Consider the following 20,130-nt stretch of genomic DNA (forward strand, 5'->3'; position numbering starts at 1 on the left):
TTCTCGTGAGAGCAAAGAGTAAATTCTGATATAATAAAGATTTTCAAAAACAGACTACCCTGACTGACCTGCCTGAGGAGGTATGGCCAGCATAGTCATGACTTCTTACAAGTCACCTCTTAAAACTGACTCTTACTTTTACAAACGTGTATGGCTTCAATTACACTTTGGGTGTATTGTATTCCAGTGAAAGTATCATTACTCTGGTTAAAACTTACTCAAATAGAAGTTAAAGTACTGATTTAAAAAGTTTATTAGCTCTTACACTGGCAAACACAACAGACAGATATGTGAAGTCACAAATTTTGTGGAAGCAGAAAGACTGATTTTCATTTGCAGCATATTTTGCAACCACAAGACACTACTCTAGTATCTACACAGTATCATGGCATAATGCACAGTTGTCCTTTGAAACATATAATCGAAAAAGTATCAAAGTATTGAACATTTAGACAAATTACTTTAACACATGAAAGGAATGCTGCTGTAAAAGTTAATCCAGTATGGACATTCAACAGACTAGACATCTACTACCTCAAATAAAATAAGACACTTAGTTGTTTCACCACTCATGATTACACATGACATTTGTAGTGCTCTTTGACCTTAACTGTGTGGTCGCCAGCTTTTTCAGACAGACAATAAGATGAGGGTACTGTCAAAGTACAAAAGGAAGAGTTATAAAAATGTGAACAAACTAGTTTGCTTCAAGCACTAGATCAGTGATGTATGGTTAAAAAAAAAGGCAACCTGCCACACATTTCTATAAGATATGAAATCCTGGTGACCAACACGTGAAGGCAGAGTCAAAAGGCTATAACTGAGAGTCACTTGTCATGGCTCCGTTTTCAGGCAGGAGTGAGGCATCTTGGCGGAAGCTCTGATCGATAACAGCCTTGTGTTCAGCTTTATTCAAACCCAGTCTTTTCTTTAACAGTTTGTCCTCATTGTTCAACTTTGTGCGGATTGCAGTTTTGATTTGGCTCCCATCAACACCGAACTTAGCCGCCACATGATCTGTAGGAACAAAGAATAAAAATCTCAATCTTTCTCACCTGTTTCATAAATATTAAGATGGTATGTGTGCTAAAATTCAATGATGATAATACCGACCAATTAAACTGCTCAGGATCTCAGGTGGGAGCTGAGGCTTATGGCAATCTTCTCCAGTAAAAGTGTTCCTGCGGCCCTGCAGAGAGTGTGTGGCCAGAGTTTCTCTGTCGAATAGGATCATAAGTAGTGCTGATGTGTACTTCTTGTAGTCTCCAATCTCTGCAATACGCTCATAAAGATTTTTTGGCACTCGGATGTTCTCAGCGAGATACAGAAAGTTGTGATCATCCTGAGGGCAAAAGAGAAATTATTTAACCATAAACAGTAAAATGCACCATAGGCTAAAATCTGACAGTAATATTTTTTTAATTAACAAATTAATCTGAACTTTATTAAATCTTGTAACAAAACTGACAAAACTCCTCTTACAATAAGAAAATATCAAGTGTGAGCGCAATCTGTGACACTTTTGCTGTTATAAGATAATGTGAAGTATACGAGCACTGACCTCTGGGATGTTATGAACCGCTCTCATCTCTGCCTCAGGCTCTGCCAGGAAAGACATGGTTTCATCTTGAGAGTTTTGTGGTGTGACAGCTGCTTCACCTCCCTGGAGAACGTGGTCCAGAGTGACTCGCAGTTCATGTGCCGTGTGCCTCATCTGCATCATGAGAGTGTTCATCTCTGTAAAAAGGGATCAGATCATTTTAGAAATGATGGAATAATAGGAAGAGTTTGCATGCTGACATATTATAGCAAGTAAATGGTATTTTTACAGTCTCAGAGCATCATCCTGTCAATATCTGATCCACACATCTATACATTCATTTCTACTCTGATTTATTTTATTCCATTCAACATTTATTGTGCTTTCATTGTTCATTTTACTCGTATTTCTAATTTCATCTGATACGTTGTTTTAAGCTAACATTGGTTAATGTGATTGTTTGAAATGTCTTATCTTACACAAATGGAGCTCAGCGAAAGTTCAAGCAGCTTCCATTATTCCTCTCTTCACACTTCGGCGATCAGCTGATTATGGGCATTCACTCTACTATGCTAGTACTATGCTTATCAGATTCTGCCACAACCTTGTTTGACCAATCATCATAGACCAGCCATATTTTAAATCTGTCATTCTTTCACAGTCAGCCTGTCATTTCAGTGTGGAAACAACCCTCCTCCACCCCAGCCACCACCATTCAGTTCATCAGCATCTAGTCCAGATCCTCACAGGTCTTCTGCTCATCTCAAACGGCATACCTCAGTCTCCTCCTCCAAGCCACCTCATTGGTTCCAGGTCCAGCTTCTCAGAAGTCTAATCCTCATCTGATCTCCATAGGGGGGTATCCTATTCCTGCTGTTTGCCTCACTACCCCTTTAAGTACATGAAGTCTTCATGATGGAGCCTTATCGCCAAAGACTCTGCACACTTCTCTTTCATTAAAATTTGTCAAATATATTATTGTTAAACTTTTATTAAAGCTCTCCTGATTGAAATAAAGTTTGACGTGACTTTAATTGACAGTTAGGGTCAAACAACAACAAAGACGTTTGTTATATTCCAATAAATTCCTTAAAAATTGTGTTTTTGTTGCAGTTGTAAAAAAATGCAATCTATGCATTGTATTTGCTTGATTCTAATCCAAGGAAATAACTTTTCTATTTCATTTTGTATTACCTAAACTTAATTCTTGTGGTCTGTTATATATATTTCTGCATTATTAGTTGACCTGCTGTCCACTGATTTAAGTTTCTCTGTGTAACACTCACAATTACAGGTACTTTCATCATGTTAAATTGATTTTCATATTAAATTTATAGCTGATTAATTAAACTTTAACAAATCAAAATTAATAATTTCAGGAAACTGTTTGACAACTTTCCAAATTGAGAGAGAGGAAATAGAATACTATGACCTTTATCATATAAATATCCGTCAACAGAGTATCCGAGTCAAACAGAGATGGGGCAGAGAGGGCAAATGCCCCCCAACTGCCCTAAAGGTAGAAAAAAAAGCAGGGAAAGTGTCCTCTTTAGTGCCCCTATGGTAGATAAAACAAGATGAAATGCCCTCTAGGGTGTCCTTCTAATGCAAGAAACCTGACATATGCATCCTTTTCTATCTTTGTAAAATGAATGGTTTAATATTAAATAATTAATTGTGTGTTTCATTTAAGAGATGCATTAGCTAATCCCAGCTGCCATTAGATGAGAGACAGCATACTCCCTGGACTGTCACTCACAGTCACTCACAGGACTCTCATTCAGAGACAAACAAGTAGTTGGTCTCACACTGGCACCTTGGGCCAGTTTAGAGTATGCATCGATACCTTAATCTCACTCTGATGCCATTAAACAACCAGATAAAATAACTTTGTAACTTTTATTGGAACATATGTGAATATTCTTTGTGTCCTTGATTTTTATAATTTTATTTTATAATCAACATTCCAGATTAACATTATCAGAGATTGACTAGTAAGTAGATCATCTGTCCTTGGTCTCTCAGCTTCTCCTGTATCAAAAGCTAGAAGAAAGTTTTGATGCCACTGACAGCACTGAAGCATTTCCTTTCAGATATTTGTGTTACTATTATCTTTAAATCTACCATTCAACATATGTTTTTAATTATGATTAATTAAACACAAGACCTAAAATTAAATTGATTGTTTTAATCGACTGACAGCAGTAAACAGAAAGTTTCCTTGTTTCAAATAAATATCTAGAAGACCATCACCTAAGATCTTTTTTAGACAAAATCTGCCATGTTTTATTATTAACTTTACAACCTCAAAATAAATATTCATAAATGATCAGAAAAAGGGTGCTTTGCTTTTCTGTTGTCAGAACATTGAAAACATAGTAATATTTATTTATAAATTAATTTCAATCCAATTTCATCATCAAATATAATAACTGTAGAAAGTTGTGATAAGAAGGCTTCCTGTGGTAAAATGCTTCACTTCATATGCATATTTGCACTAATTAACCTACTTACCATAATAACTACTAATTAAATTCAATCTGTTTACCATACTTAAATGCTGCAAGTAACAAGTCTATTTACGGTAACTCAAATGCTGTGAACAGTCTCCCTGTGGTAAAATGCCTCACTTCATGTGCACATTTGTACTAATCAACTATCTTAAATTCTCTTATCTACCTCATGTAAATCTGCCCACTTCCTTGCATTTTTTTGTACATCTGATCATCAACATTCTTGCACTCTTTGCACATCTTGCAACAACACTATTTATGCACCGTACTTGTATAAACAAACAAACAAACAAAAAATACCCACAAGAGCTTGTACAGATGTTTATTCGTTATATTCTTTTCAGTTTATTTTTTGTGTTTAATTTTTCATTCCCCTACACTGAGACCAAAGCTAACCAGAGTCAAATTCCTTGTTGTATAAGCATACTAGGCAAATAAAGCTGATTCTGATTCTAAAATCGTATCATTGGTTTGGTATTGTATTGTGAGTTGAATGGATCATTACATCCACATGACCTGGCTTGTATGTCTCCCTGCTCTGCCTGTGTTAACAGTGAGTCACCAACAATAGTTTCAGCGTGGTCTTCCTAGGAACTCCATAAAAACATCGTTAACAAAAGTAAATTAGTCAGCTTTTCCTCCCACCTTTCAGCTCCCTTAGCTCTCTCTCGGCCAAAATCCGACATCTGCGCTCGTACTTGAGTTGTGCCTGCAGTTGCTCTATTTTCATGAGGAGGCTGATGGTGTCTGTTCTGATGCCTGGACTTGAAATGTTTTCTTCATCAAATTCAAGGTTTTCGTGCTGCAGGATGAGAAACCAAAACAAATTTCAGTCATGTGCGTATACATTTGTGGGTTTTAAGCTCATTTAAAGTGTAGGCTATTTCTCACCTCGTTGTTAGGGAAAGGTGAGTAGCTGGACTCCTCAGCCATCCTGTACTTATCCTCCATTGAATCACAGCCAAACTCCTGCGTGTCAGAGCCAATTTTGATCATCTTCACTGGCGGATGTGTCAGAAGCGCTCCAGCGTCCCTCTTAGGTGGCATGAGGATGGAAATAAACCTGAGAAGATAAAACATTTGAGTTTGGACACCATCCATTGCTTGTAATGCGCAAGCTGAAATTAAACTTTAAGAGAAACTTTTTCAGTAGCTGTGTTTACCTTACATTCATTCATGCGAGACAATAATGGAAAGTTTGCTCACATTGCATCCCCTCCCCCCGCCTCTTCAACCCCTCCTACTAGCCTCCAGCTGGACCCCTGACCGCTAAAATATCTCACAATAATGACCCTAAATGTGTTAAAATTAATGTTGCACGGCTCAGGAGAGGCTCACCTGACTGTTCAGCTCGGTTTCAGTGATATACTGCAAGCACAGTCACTGAGGACAAAGACAGCACAGTAAATGAAAATACTGCGTAGTAGAGGAAGTAGTAGTACTACTGCAGTAATACAGCAAATAGATCCTCATACAATTATCGCTCATTTTAAACACCCGTGCAAATTGTTTCCGGTTCAATATCTGTGAAATACTGCTCCTACACTTCTCTTTTGCTGTGTGTAAAAGTCAAGTGTTAATGATACCTGTGTAGTAAAATATATATTTTTACAATAATATCCGGAACAAAGGTGCGAAAACTTATTCCCCGAGGGAAGTATTTTGCCCCAGTACAGTTTCCTGCTCATCATATCTCACAGTCTAACCAATGAGAATTAAGAATTTTCAGGAAAGGCGGGACAAATGGAGCACATGTGTATTTCAGCCAACCAGCATCCGCGTTCTAAACGTGCCTTCAACGGCCTGGTTGGGTTGCCTTGTACACATGTGGGTCCAATGTTGACTTGCTGTCTGTAGAAAGCTAACTATAGTAATATTTATAACATTAGCCTAAACTCTGCTTCTGGCGTTACACCATGTCTTCGTCTTTCTTTATAAAGAAAAAAGAAAAGCCAAATTTAATTAAAAAGGGTAATAACACAGTGGGACCAAAACGAAAGGTAAGGGAATTAGCCTGTTAGCAACTGAGCTAAACCTGAGGCAGCAGGTTTAGCAGTGATACATGCCGTGTAAGGCACTATTTCAATAACCAGTCATCTTCTCTCCTCTTAGGCTGATGCGAACTCGGGTGGAAAGAGTAAAATACCAGCGAAGAAGCCTTCAAAATACAACGAAGAGATTTCCAGTGACTCTGAGACAGAGAGGTTCATTTTCTTGATGCAAACCTGCAGCTATTTCAGGATGTAAACCTGATGTAAACACACCATCTGTTTGCTTTATTTTAATATGTGTGATTTTCTTCGCTGTCCCACAGTCCTGTAGTCCCCAAAAAGAGACAGTCAAATGAAGAAAATGAGTATGAGGAAACACCACAGGAGAAGAAGCTAAGATTAGCCAAACTTTACCTCGAGCAGCTGAAGGAAGAAGGTGAGCTCTTTTAAATATACATAGACAAGAGTTAATATTAAACCATATGCCTGTTTTTCTTATTATTGTGATTTGATGTAATCAGAGGAAAAGAAAGCAGAAGACGACTCCTTTGAGACTGATCTGATTGCTGGGAGACTTCAAGAAGAAGTGGTGAGGTTTCAACTCTTTTGTGGCAAATTGTACACTATTCATAAACTCTCTTCTGTTCACCATCATCAAATCACCTGAATATTAAAATCTCAGCAAAGTAACGCGCTCTGGCTACTTTTAGACCGCCAAAATTAGATTCACTTGTACTAAAATCATGATAAAACACTTATGAATAGTTCATGCAAAGGTCTCTTGATAAGAAACCCTTTGTGTGGGGCTGTTTTCTTATATAGATTTGAACAATGAAAACTTTTAAATTTGATGTTCATTTTTGACATCCATGTATCACCTTTTGTTTGTGGGGGTCCTCAGTCTTCTACGATACAAGTAGCGGGGGCTCATAGGACAACAGGTTGGGAACCAGTGCATCATGGGACTAATCCCTCCTCTTTAACTTTCAGTGTTGCATGTTGCTGTTTACTTTACCAACAAATTACCCTATGGATTGACACTGGTTGTAATTTGTCATTGGCATTCTTAAAGCTTTTGTCTAAACCTAGGTAACCACTGAGGTTAGGATGAAATATCACAGAATTTCATTTTGTCTGTTGCAAACTACTTGTTGACCTTGCCTTCATAAGTGATTTTCTAAGTAATGTTGGTATTTTGCTCTAGAATGTGTAAAAGGCCAGTTTTAAAGAAAGAGCACCATTTTCAAAAACTTGGAAAATCCCATTCATAGCAGCACATTAGCTTTAACTAAGAAGAATGAGTTGATTTTATGTGGTCTTTTCACCTGTGATTTGTTGTAATATGGGCATGAATTGTTTTGCTGGTACTGTTTGGAGACGCTAGATTCAACTTTAGACTTTAGCCTGGGTGCTTTCTCTTTTTTTTTTTTTTTTTTTTACATAAACTAGACCCATGTCTCTGCTGGTAAAGACAGTAATCCTACATAAAATCAGATGTCTTAGATGAAGTGACACATATGAGTATGTTACTGATAACACCGTGTCTGTGATTTTCAGCTTGAACAAAAAGGAAAGCTTCAGCGACTTATTGCCAAAGACGTATGTATTTTTTTTCCTTCTCTCTCCTGTCTAGTATTTAAGGATAAATGCTTCTTAAAAAAACAGTTGGACATTGATTGAAATTCATTTTGTCTTTAGCTCGTGCCTCCAGATGCTTCAGAGATCAGACTGTTAAGAGGACACAAACTCCCAATCACTTGTCTGGTCATCTCCTCTGATGACAAGTACATCTTTTCTGCTGCTAAAGACTGCTCCATCATCAAATGTTAGTAACTCCTTCAACCCTTAAAAACCCTCTGTTTTGTGTTTCACAAAAACATGCATATGAATAAGTCAAAGTATGTTTGAAAATGAATCTGTCCTGTCTGTCCTGTTAGGGGATTTTGAGAGTGGAAAGAAACTGCGCACAATACCTGGCGGGAGGAAAGGCACAGAAGATCGACATGTTGGACATACAGCACATATTTTGTGTATGACCATTTCATCCGATGGAAAATACTTGGTGAGTTGTTCTCTCTTCAGTATGTGAATTTTATGTTTTAGGAAACCTTTACATTTATATTCTAACAATAACGTCTTTCCTAACATTTGTAGGCAACTGGAGACATGAACAAACTCATCATGATCTGGGAGGCAGAAACATGCAAACATCTCTATAAATTCACAGGACACAAAGGCCCTGTGTCGGTTTGTACTCCCTCATGTTCTCCTACTTGAAAAGAGTAGTTGTGTTATGGTTCTTAAAAGTTTTCTGCAGTTCTGAGGTCCTCCTGTGAACCATGATGTGCCTCTTCTCTCTCAGGGTCTTTCATTCAGGAGGGGAACTCATGATCTGTACAGCGCCTCTCATGATCGCTCAGTAAAGGTGTGGAACGTGGACGAGAATGCTTATGTGGAAACTCTGTGAGTTCATGATTAAAAATCATTCAATCTTCTGTAAAATACAGACTTGTCTTAATTGTGCCACTGAAATTGTGACATATTTGTTGTAGATTTGGGCATCAGGATGCCATCACAGGACTGGACAGCCTGAGCCGGGAGCGCTGTGTGACTGCAGGTGGAAGGGACCGTTCGGTGAGGGTGTGGAAGATAGCTGAGGAATCTCAGTTGGTGTTTCACGGACATGAGTAAGTATCTAACTGAATCTGGTATTTTGTTTCTGTGATGCTGTTTGTGCAGCTTGAGGTTCAGATGTGTGGTCGGATACACACTAAACATCAAGGTGTAAATTAATTAAATAATAGTGCAGGAGCATAAGTTCGATTAACTTTCAAAGAAAGCATCAAAGATTGATGTAAGATAAAACAAAATTTACAAAGTAAATATGAGGTTAACAGTTCAAAAACCCTGGAGTTGGTGTGTAGAGATTAGACTAAAGGCTGTCCCAGACTACACAATTTTTTTGCTTGTTCACGACAGTGCCATGTCAGACTATGCAACAAAAATCTTGTCTTGTCTTGGCTGACAGCCTGGCCACTACAAAAGTGATCCTGACTGCTCACCGTATGCTGACGTCACCACTGTCTCTGCGACTGAGTGTGAGTTCACAGGGGGCGGGTCAAAGAGTGTCTGTCACTCTACAACAGAAGCGCTCTAAATAATTGTAGTGGTCTTTTGCTCATAACGAAGGAAAATAAGAAACAATTATGGATTGAATTATGGATAATTAGTATGGATGTGTGAAGAGGAGGACAATATGGACTGACTGTCCTTCAGATAGGACTTAAGCTATGCATGTAAAATTTACACATTAGTTTTAGGTAATAACAGGGGATAGAACATGGTAAATCTTGTAAATGATGATACAAAGATAAGGAGCAAATGTTCTCCTGTTATTAGATGTTAGATTCACGTCATTAATGTCAGGTCTGGGTGTCAAAGTAGACAACGATGTAAGAAAAACTCTGACATGCTAGTCTTTTTGAATCGTGGTTGGGGGCTTCGTTAATTATGTCACACTACAAGATCATTTGTCGTCCCCTGACGCTTTAAATTGGACCTGAGTTTTGACGATGAGCTGCGATGTTGCGGTCGGGCTAAAATCTGGCTGAATTTTTGTGGTCTGAGACGGCCTTTAGTCCATTTCTTTTCAAACAGCTATGGTCCTAATCTGAAATCACGTTTTCTTCCACAACTTTTATGCCACTCTTAACCTGGCACTCTGATTGGTAGGCTCCTGTCGCTTTCTCAAAGGGTCTCCCAAACTTCGTTTTTCACCTCAATGGTATGGCACAGAGGCACTCACAGATGTTGTTGAAGTTCAATGTTAGTATACAGGTGCATCTCCAAAAATTATAATATCATCTAAAAGTTCATTTTTTTTCTTGTGGTTCACTTAAAAAGTTAAACTTCCATATATTCTAGATTCATCCCATACAAAGGGAAATATTCCAAAACTATTTTATTTTGTTTTAATCTAGATTTTAATGGCTTACAGCTCAGAAAAATCTAGAACCATCTGAAAATATTAGAATAATCTGGAAAAAGTCAAATTTGCAAAGGTTTCCTTAGTCTTTATTCACTTACTCTGGTTCAGTACACACAAATACAATCATTAAGAAGACTGCTTACCTGTCAAATGTCCAGAATACATTCAACAACACCCTTCACAAGGAGGGTAATCAACAGAAGGTCACTGCTGAAAGAGCTAGCTGTTCTCAGAGTCTGTATCAAAGCATATTCTTGGGAAATAGACTGGAAGAGAAAGCTGTGGTTAAAAAAAGGTGCACAAGCAACAGGAATGAGCCCAACCTTCAGAGGACTGTCGAAAAAAGCAGATTCAAGAACTTAGGGGGACCCACTGTGCTTTATCAAGTCCAGATACTGATTTCCTTTTTCCAGAAGGACTTAGCACCTGCTCACAGTGAAGCCAAAACTACCAGAAATTGGTTTGCTGACCATTTTATTAATGTGATTGATTGTCCAGCCAACCTGCCTAGCCTGAACCCCATAGAGAATCTCTGGAGTATTGTCAAGAGGAAGATGAGACACCAGACTAAACAACACAGATGAGCTGAAGGCTGCTATCAGAGCAACCTGGGCTTCATAACACCTCAGCAGTGCCACAGACTGATTGACACACCACATTGATCCAGCAATTTGTGCAAAAAGAGCTTTAACCAGTTACTGAGTGAATAAATGAGCATAATTATCCAGAAGGTCAATATTTCTGTTATAAATCCTTTTTAGGGACCATTGTTGTGATATTCTAATATTTTGAAATAGGGGATTCTTGTGAGCTGTAAGCCATAATCATCAACACTGAAACAAAAAAGTCTTGAAATATTTTACTTCTTATAAGATGAATCTAGAATATATGGAAGTTTAACTTTTTGAATTAAAACAGGAAATACAAACTTTTTCATGATTTTCTGTTTCTTTGCACCTGTCACTGTTGGCATCCTGAAGTTGTTGAGGAGATAAGTTTCTTTTAATACACAATATATAAATTCCACCACAAGGGAGCTCTCAATCAAAACAATAACAAAAGATAAAACCGTAAACCACCATTTTCATTTCATGGATTGATTTCACGTAATGAGAGAGAAGCTGGAGGAGCAGACATGAAAGACAAGTCGCAAGTAAGCAGCACAAAACATGAATGAGATACAGCAGCCTAGTAGAAGTTCATACTTCCTCGTTGAATCGCTTTTGACGTAACATCAATCATTTCCATTTCAGTGACAAAAAAGTCATGTCTGTCTCTGCGGCCCTGATTTGGAGGCTTCTGTGACAACACAACTACTTACAACAGTAAATGTTGATATTTCTCTGGCTTTTAAATATTTGTCATAATGAAGGTATTCTACTAAAATTATATGCAACATCAGAGTAGTCATGTTTTTATTAATGTGGACGTTTCAGTGCTAAAATAGTACCTTTTGTACCCTTGACTCTTCACTCTGACCTCGTATCCACTTCTGTTTTGAAGTATCAGCTACAGCTGCACAAAACACCATCATTAAAATATTTGGCCGTTCTCCTTTTTTATTTTTCATCCTCTGCCAAAGAATTTGCTGACTTCCACGGCACACCAACTTAAAAATGTAGCAGTAAGCACTGACTTCTGTGGCCTTTTTGTTGCCTTATGAAAACTTTTATGTGTGAAGTCTTGCTCATGGAGGTGATTTTAGGGCAGATATCTAAAATCTCCCACATTTAAAGAACTCCACACAGTGCGTACAAATCAAAAGTTTTAGCAGTAAATTAATCACATAAAAAGCCATTCTAAAAGCAATAGAGGAGAACAGACAGTTAAATAAGTATTTGTGACCCTTACAGCTGGTGGCACAGTGTAAATAACAGAAGTTTAGAAAGGGCAGGTATTCTTTGTTTTACAGTTTCAGTCTAAATAACACCACACAGACAGACTAACATATTTTGTCCTTTGCCTCTATCCTGTCTTAATACAGAGGTTCTATTGACTGTATCCAGCTTATCAACGAAGAGCACATGATAACAGGAGCTGATGACGGGTGAGTCGCTGTCACACTTCAGTCTTGTTCCTATCAAATTTACATTTTGTTTTCATTTATTCTTTTTTGTTTCCTCTCTTCTAATCGGCCTAAGCTCTGTGTGTCTGTGGAGTGTCAACAAGAAGAAGCCTCTCAGCACAGTGAAGCAGGCTCATGGTTGCCATGGTGACACAGGGCTCGAACAGCCTCACTGGGTCGCCTCAGTAGCGGCGCTTCAGAACTCCGATACCGTAGCCTCAGGTGCCTCCGGCTGTGAGAGTCCTCCTTACCAGCTTTCTAATAACACTCGCACACTCACTCTACCAGATATGCAGGACATTTTCATTTGAAAAATTCAGTTTTCCTGCATAAATGCTAATTTTATTGATAATATTAATAAATCCCTCCTGATGAGAAGTCCCACACACTCATGAGTAGAGAAGTCTGAGCTCTTGTTTTTCTTGAAGCTTAACGTTTTCTGCCATTTGTGCTAATTTGAAGTTTCTTCTGTTCAGGTTCACATAACTCCCAGCTGCAGCTGTGGAAGTGTGGTCAGAATTACCGTGGGCTGGAGCCTCTTTTCAGCGTACCGATGGTGAGTTCTTACCCTCCCTCTCTCTGGGTTTTGAAAAGGTCACATTAACATAAACCGTTGTTTTTCATCTGATGATAAACTTAATTTACAACAACAAAATGCCTGTCATAAATTATCTTCATCTCATTCCTATTCCTGCCTCCTCTCTCAGTGCGGCTTCATCAACAGTCTCAAGTTTTCCAGCTCTGGTCAGTTCTTGGTGGCAGGAGTTGGACAGGAGCACAGGTAACTGAACTAATGAGTATGTTTCCATAGAAACTGCCTGGAGGCATCCTATCAACTACTTAATGTCAGAGCAGGTTCATACGTGGTGATTTAAGTGTCCACTAGATGGCAGTGTTCTCTCTTGCTCTGAGTTCTCTGGAAGAAGTGAGAGAAACTTTAGTTGGTTAGAAGCAATACTTATGAATGCTTATTGGTCGTCTCAAATATATTTGAATAAATATTTCCAATCCAAATTTATTTATCATCTCCATCTGCTGAAAAGTTTTGTGGAGATACTGATTTCACCAATAAGAAAAGAAAAGGGGTTGAAAAGGCACCTCAGGCAGAAAAGAAAGCTAAGGAATAGAAGTGTATCTGGAAGTTGGATTTAAACTGGCCAGCTGTGGGGGGCAGCAGTGCATAGGGCGTTCCACAGCTTTAGAACTGCCACTGAGGTGGCTGAGTCACATGTGAGCTTTATTTAGACCTTGAGACAGGTCCATGTTTTTAAAGATCAGACAGATAAGTTTGAGCAAGCCCATTTAACGGTTTAAATCAGACCTAAATCACACAGGGAGCCAGTGAAGGGACCAGCTAAAAGACAAGCCGCACCATTATGACCAAGCAGGAGAGGAGGAGGCCTGACAAACTCTGGCACAAAGTGCATTACAACAATCAGGATGTGTGGAGATAAAAGCATTTTTTAAAATCATTCAAAAATAAAGATTCAACTCTGGATAAAAGCAGCAGTTGGAAAAAGCTTATAGCTGAGTAAATCTGTTTGCCCACTTTGAAATCACAGTTTGATTTAACACCAGATTGTCTACCAAGGGTTTCAGAAAGGCTCCAGGGGGAAGAGGTCGTATTGGGATGATTGCAGCTCTCGCTGGGTCCATTAAAGAAATCTTCTGTCTTGCTGTCTTTCAGTTTAAAAAGGTGTCAGGTTATCTCAGATTTGATGTCTCTGACAAACTGATTTACTGTTAGGTTTTGTTTGACATTGAAAAATGAGATAGTGACTTTATGTTTAGTGGCATACTGTGGATTCATAAAATACCACAACATACATTGAAAGCAGTTTACAGAGGTTTGCTGCTTTGTCAGTAGATTTTTGTGAATTTTTATCAGATTGCCTGATGTTAGTCAATTTTTAAAGGACAGGCAATTCAAAAAAGTATTTAGAATAATAAAATAGTTTTGGCTCTACAAACAGAATTATAATCTGTAGTTTTTCTGTATTAGGGATGCACAGTATTGGGTTATTAAATTGGGTTTTAAATTTAAATGGTCCAGAGCTTAACCTTAAAGGGATATTTCTTTTTTTTTAAGTCCTGACAAAGCCTGCAGACTCAAACAGTTGAGGCTCATTTATTCTCAACATTTTAACCACATACACATCCGTACTCTTTGTTCATATCGTCTGTTCTCTTGAAGCTCACAGATATGGATCAAATGTTGTCATATTGCCGCCAATCATTTCGCAGTGTTGAGCAATGCGGCCAACAGTTCAACACAGGGTATCAAACACAACTAAGAAAAATCATTTAAAAGAACTTAATCGAGTTTTCTGAGGAAATTTAAATGGATAATGAGTTGGTTATTTGAAAAAACAAACATATGAATGATGTTGGCTCACCTTGGCACAAAGACAGCTAAAAGAGCACAGCTGAGCAGAGGACAGACTGGTCTTTCTTCACTCTACGGGACGGATGGAGCATTAATAAAGTAGCTTGGTGAGAGAGGACGACCTCTAACGGATCAGTTTTTCACTTTTCACTCCATAGATAGATATAAGGGTATTAAAAGTTATGAAGTTCGAAACTCAAAGATCTATAGAGCATGTAGCTGGTAGCCGAAGCTCACATTGCAAAATAGTGCCAAACTCAAAGGCTTTGTGGTTGAAAAATATAAGGCTTCTAAATTTTTCAAGTAAACTCATCTGCTATGCTGTTTTGCCTGGCTTCTTTATTGCACCTTTTGTTTGAAGGGACAATCCTCACTGAAACCACTGGAGGCCAATGCCACTACCAAGTCCTTGATACAGCCCAACTTCAAAAATACTGAAATCTCCTTTCAAGTACTTAGAGCACACTTTAGAGGTCAATGAATGATGATGTAGAAATTTCAATATCTGCTAAAACTGATATTTAACATTATAACCTATTTGCTAAAAACACTATTATGCTGATTAGATTGTGCATCCCTATTCTGTATTAACAAATACCAGTGTCTAATAAAGAGCTGCTGCAGTATGTGACCAGTGGACTGCAAACCACAAAGGAGAGTTCTGTTATTGCACAACTGTAATGCAAAACTCTTTTTTTTTTCACCAAACAATAAGATAGAAGATATAAAGCTATACTTCATGTTACAGATTTGATCACCTCCTTAGTCTGAATCAAACCTCAGTGGATTAACCCATGGACACTGACCTTCTGGACATTTCTTATCTGATTTAGTAACCACACTGCGACACCCACATATATAGTAGTTTGACCTTAAATAGATTTCAAATGGATCCCAATTTAAAAGGTTTTTTTTTATGAGGTGAGGTTTCTTCTGCTCCCTGAAGTCAATAAAAGCACTAACCATCACAGCTGACAGTCTGATCATAACCTGAAGTTTATTGTGCCTCCAGCAATTTCCAGAAACTTCTCTAACATCAAGCCTCATCACACCAAGGCTTAGGAGCTTCACAAGCCAATACAACTTTTCTTCTTAGATCAGTTTGCAATTTTATGATTCCATCATACATTTTCAAAACAATGTGGCTGATAGGAAAAGTGTTTACTAAGAAACAAGACAGAAGAGTTTTGGTCAGATACAAACAACATTAAAGCAGCTGTTTTTGGTCCATCAGTGTAAAACGTAACTGTGATGACATGATTATCTAAAGACAACAGAGGAGAGGTGATTATGAAGAAGCTTTCATCTCTGTTGTCCTGTGTTTGTTTCTGTTCGAATTCTCTCAGCCTGGCAAAGACTGTTTTTATCCCTTTCCTCTGATCCTGAGTTTGTTTCTCTGCAGGTTGGGTCGCTGGTGGAGAATAAAAGAGGCCAAGAACGGGATATATATTATTCCTCTGAAAAGAAAACCACCTAATCCAGAGGAAGCAAAGACAGATGAATAGTGGACTGTTAAGTGTCTTTTATTTTGTAAATTAAAGGTTTAAAATGGCAGTATATCATGTTTTTGTTCATCCTTCTTTGTAAGAAAATATTCTTCATGTGTCAAATAAAAAAAGTCAGTGGCATTTGACAAAGGACTTTAAAGCAAGTGTCTCTGCTGTGATTTTCTATTTTTATAGTTTAACAGCTTCAGGGAGGATTCTGCAGCGTGTGCATGTTGGGTGTGATATGGATTAGCACATAGCCGAAGCCGTTTATACACTCTGCCCAAGCTGACAAAAACCCACGTGTGAAAATCCAAACCTGTGCATTTAATTATTGGACTTGTTCTCTCTTTAGAAGTGTAGCAAGTTTTCTCTCAAAGTAAGAACACAGTAACCTGACACACCAGATGGATTTGTTTCACATATCCATCTGGAAAACCTTCAATACTAAGCATTTGGGAAAGAGCAGAGCCTTTGAAAACAACTTGGAGTGTGATTGGATGAACGTTCTGTCTGTCATATCTTTACGGGCCAATCAGAGCAACAAAACATGTGATGTAGCCATGGCCGAGGTGCACGTGCACAGCTACCGAGGAATAATGCGAACCATGGTGACTGTAGACATGTCAGCACACAACTTTTGTCGTTTTTAAAAAGAAAACAACTCACTGCTGTTCCTTGTTCTTCCTTTAATGAAGAAAAATATCAAGTTTTGATAAAACTGGCGCTCTAGCAGCATCCGCGCTAAGGCCGGCCACACACTAGATGATTTTTTAAATCTGAAACGATTTTAAAACCGTGGGAGACCACAGACTTCAGGACAATTTTCAAAGATTTTTCATCTTTAATCATCTGAAAGCACACACTAGACGACTCAGCCAGATTGTCAGATCACTGGAGACCACACACCTGCCAACCTGCCTACGACCTCGCGTGATCAATTGACTTCAGAATAAAAAAAAAAAAATGGATGTCTGTCGATACCGTCTTGCTGTCTCTCCACAACAGGCTGTCCTGGCATGCGTTACAGGTGCAGCGACTATCATAAAACAAGGGAAAGACTCAGGACAAAATCCTGGCTGGAATTAAGGTACCATTGTGTTTATGGTTGTGAACGGTGAAAGTACGTATGATTCGTCTGGTGACGCTACCCGGTGTGCTCGCTCTCATTGGTTGTTGTGGGTACTCCGTCAGTGGCACTACAACCTAAAATCGTAAATAACAAACATGTTTGATATTTACGATTCAGGGTTTGGGAGGCTACGACGCAATTTGGAGCAGTAAATTAATCGTGTTGACACTACACACATGCAGACTACTCAGACAAATAATCATTTGCAACGAGGCTCCACTCAGAATATGCCCCCACGATCGTCGGGGAAGGCAAACCTTACCCTAAATAGGGCTTAAATTCCTGTAGTGTTTGGCCAGCCTAAGCCATAATTGCAATGGCCTCTTGTTGGTGCTTGCTAACGTCACAACTCCGCCGTGCCTCAAAGTACTGCCCCTCGTTGCTGATTGGTCCTGTCACTTTCTAACCGGGCCCAAACGGTTCAGACACGAGCTTTGCAAGATGGATTCACCTGTGAGAAACAGAAGAATACCTTGATGCAGACAAGATGGTCGACATACATCCAATCCATACCGAAAGTCTCAGCTGGAAGTCCGCACGTCTAAGGTTAGGCTTAGGCATTAAAACCCGAGTGATTAGGTTCAGGGTAAGCAAGTGGGGAAGGCAATATATTTGACATCCAGCACCAAGGGTTAGGCTTAGGTGTGAAAAAGACTGACAAACACTGGCAGCTAAGTCCATCACGAAGAAGAAACTTCTGCTTGGGACTTCCGGCATGGATTGGATGTTATAGCGCCACCCATGTCGGCCATCTTGACTGCAGTTGGGTCCCTCTCGAGAAACAAGGACACAGGTGTATACATCTGCTTTGCAAGGTTAAGAACACAGCATCACTTTTGAAATCACAAAGAGCTCTTGATGAAACCAGATAACTGAGGTTTGTTTGTGCACCAACATAGGAACCGCCACAGCTCTGGTAGTTATCAATAACTCTTAACATTTAAAGGACAAAATATTTTTTTCAAGAGAAAACTAATGCTTACTAACAATCACCTTGCAATAGTTACCAATAAATATAACACTAATCTTTTAATTACATGTGAAATATTTCTGCATAAATATTACCACGGTGATCAGATGCTGTCATCTGACAATGGTATATTACAGGTGGGGAGGAAGTTGACATTAACATTAACAGTGCCTTTAAAAAGTATTCACCACCTTGGATGTTTAACCACTCAAAACGATCTCTTCCTAAAGGAGACATGATATCTTCTATGGCTAATTTACTCAGTATTGACTCTAAGAAGAAGCATTTGCTGGAACAGAGTCAGTAACTTCAAGTATGAAAAAAGCACAATGATATTTAATCTTTTAATATTAAAAAACATTTTATTTACATAAATTACAGAAAAGCACGCATTGTTATACCACAAAACATGTCCTTTATATTGTCTAGTTGTCTACTTTTCATCACGTTCACTATAATTAGTCACACATTTTATTTAACAGAAGGGCTAACTTTATTTCATAGCATTTTTATGTCAATGTCTACAACATCTGAATATATTCACAGCACTGTAAGGACAAGATAAGAACAGCTGTTTTTGTTTAACACTATTGCTTCACAAGCACCCATTTGACAACAAGACTCTTCATAGGACAAGGCACAGTGCATTTAATCACATCTATCTTTAAACCAAGGAGATCACAGCATATTAAATCTATACAAAAAAGGCTTTACAATTGATACACACTGCTCGCAGTGGGAACATCATTTAGCTTTCACAGTTAGACTTAGCCTTGCTGCTGTCAGTCAGTCTACACACACAGAGTTATCTCTCTGCAGCATGTTGGGTGGCAGGGGGGCTCCAGCACACACAGCCTTGTTTCATGGAGGGATGACTGAAGATGAGGACGGTCTCTTGTGCTTTGAGTGAAAACCTTTTTTCACAAAGACGATGTTGTTGAGTCCACCACCTCGCGGCCGTTACAAACTGCTGGCACGTAGTTAGAGGCCGATCCTGGGAGAGTAAATACAGAAAAGTTAGCCGAGCCAGAAGTTTTTCACTGTTGGAAAATACAACTGAAAAGTAGAGATAATAAAGGGACATGGGTGGTTTAAAAGATGCAGGTTTAAATCTCTACAATGTCCTCTGATGAGTAACTACACTTGTTTGTTTTAACTGACTTTAGAGCCTTTATTATGATTGCCTCAGTTTTTTATTTTATTATTCTAGTTCTTTCAAATTATACACTTTCTATTTAAAACTTCATTAGTGGTTAAAACTCCAAAACAAACAATAAGATTATAAGATATGATTAACTGCTGTGGATTTAATACTTACTAGTTTGTTAAACGCTGATTGTTTAAATAATGGACAGCGTCCCACCTTTCCTATAGTGGGGCCAAAAGAGTTAACTACTGGCTGGCTGCAGTTTAGATCGTAAACCTTGACAGGGGTCTGGCTGCAGACCATTCATTTCTCACAACCACTCCCACAGACCATTTATCTGAGATGCCGTCTCTTTCAGAATGAAACACACTAAAACCTTTGAAATAAAACTGTATTACATTTAGGGTAAGGGTTAGAATACTAAAAGGAATAAGTAAAAAGCCTGACCTGCAAAACCTAATTACTTAACATTTTGTAAAGTCGAGTAAACAGTCTGCTCGTCCTCAATAAAAACATCACAGCAGCAAGTGTTAGAATGTTCAGATGCTTAAGCTATGTAAATGATGAAGCGACTTAGCTAACGTAGCTATGTAGCTAAAGTTAAGCTCACAAAGCTGCTACCTAAGCAAATTCTCTACACAACTAAGTAAGCATTAGCTACATTTACTTAGGCCAATGTAGCAAAGGTAACTTAGCTACATTGGCCTAGGTAGTTACCTTTATGTAGCCAATATGTAGCCTGCATAGCTATGTTAGTTTTAGCTTAAGCTAATGTAGCTAAAGCCAAGCTCACAAAGCTGCTACCTAAGCACATTCTCTACATAGCTAAGTAAGTTTTAGCTATGTTTGCTAAAGCTCGTTCTACTATGCATTCGTATAACCCTTTTATAATCTTTGCAATGTGGTTATTT

At 38.5% G+C, this 20,130-nt stretch overlaps 3 protein-coding genes across 7 annotated transcripts in view; 1 reads left to right on the forward strand and 2 right to left on the reverse strand.

Moving 5' to 3' along the window:
• Positions 1-235: 235 nt before the first annotated feature.
• LOC121503738 lies at positions 236-5,680 on the reverse strand. 3 transcript variants are annotated; one of them, XM_041778297.1, is made up of 7 exons: positions 5,640-5,680; positions 5,392-5,436; positions 4,945-5,116; positions 4,699-4,855; positions 1,562-1,737; positions 1,114-1,342; positions 236-1,017 (listed from the first exon to the last, which is right to left on the reverse strand). In XM_041778297.1, exons 3-7 carry the CDS (start codon positions 5,098-5,100, stop codon positions 815-817), a joined length of 921 nt encoding a protein of 306 aa, XP_041634231.1. In that variant the 5' UTR covers positions 5,101-5,116; positions 5,392-5,436; positions 5,640-5,680; the 3' UTR covers positions 236-814. The 3 variants fall into 3 exon arrangements, with proteins under 3 accessions (XP_041634231.1, XP_041634223.1, XP_041634217.1); XM_041778289.1 differs by lacking the exon at positions 5,640-5,680 and having other exon boundaries at positions 5,392-5,528; XM_041778283.1 differs by lacking the exons at positions 5,392-5,436; positions 5,640-5,680 and adding an exon at positions 5,217-5,342.
• A 171-nt stretch (positions 5,681-5,851) lies between these two features.
• rrp9 (ribosomal RNA processing 9, U3 small nucleolar RNA binding protein) lies at positions 5,852-16,123 on the forward strand. Of its 2 annotated transcripts, none has more exons than XM_041783106.1 (15): positions 5,852-6,053; positions 6,166-6,257; positions 6,368-6,480; positions 6,566-6,633; positions 7,602-7,643; positions 7,743-7,869; positions 7,982-8,106; positions 8,199-8,291; positions 8,407-8,507; positions 8,597-8,731; positions 12,017-12,079; positions 12,174-12,331; positions 12,574-12,653; positions 12,805-12,878; positions 15,886-16,123. In XM_041783106.1, the coding sequence occupies exons 1-15, from the start codon at positions 5,970-5,972 to the stop codon at positions 15,986-15,988; spliced, it is 1,458 nt and encodes a 485-aa protein (XP_041639040.1). In that variant the 5' UTR covers positions 5,852-5,969; the 3' UTR covers positions 15,989-16,123. The 2 variants fall into 2 exon arrangements, with proteins under 2 accessions (XP_041639040.1, XP_041639042.1); XM_041783108.1 differs by having other exon boundaries at positions 12,174-12,319.
• A 2,385-nt stretch (positions 16,124-18,508) lies between these two features.
• grm2b (glutamate receptor, metabotropic 2b) overlaps positions 18,509-20,130 on the reverse strand; it is a 59,937-nt gene continuing 58,315 nt past the window's right edge. For both annotated transcript variants that reach the window (XM_041783104.1, XM_041783105.1), the window contains exon 6: positions 18,509-19,066. In XM_041783104.1, the coding sequence (XP_041639038.1) occupies positions 18,993-19,066 (74 nt within the window). In that variant the 3' untranslated portion in view covers positions 18,509-18,992. The remainder of the gene's footprint in view (positions 19,067-20,130) is intronic.

This window comes from Cheilinus undulatus, linkage group 3 (genome assembly GCF_018320785.1).
Source record: "Cheilinus undulatus linkage group 3, ASM1832078v1, whole genome shotgun sequence".
Taxonomy (NCBI): Eukaryota; Metazoa; Chordata; class Actinopteri; order Labriformes; family Labridae; genus Cheilinus; species Cheilinus undulatus.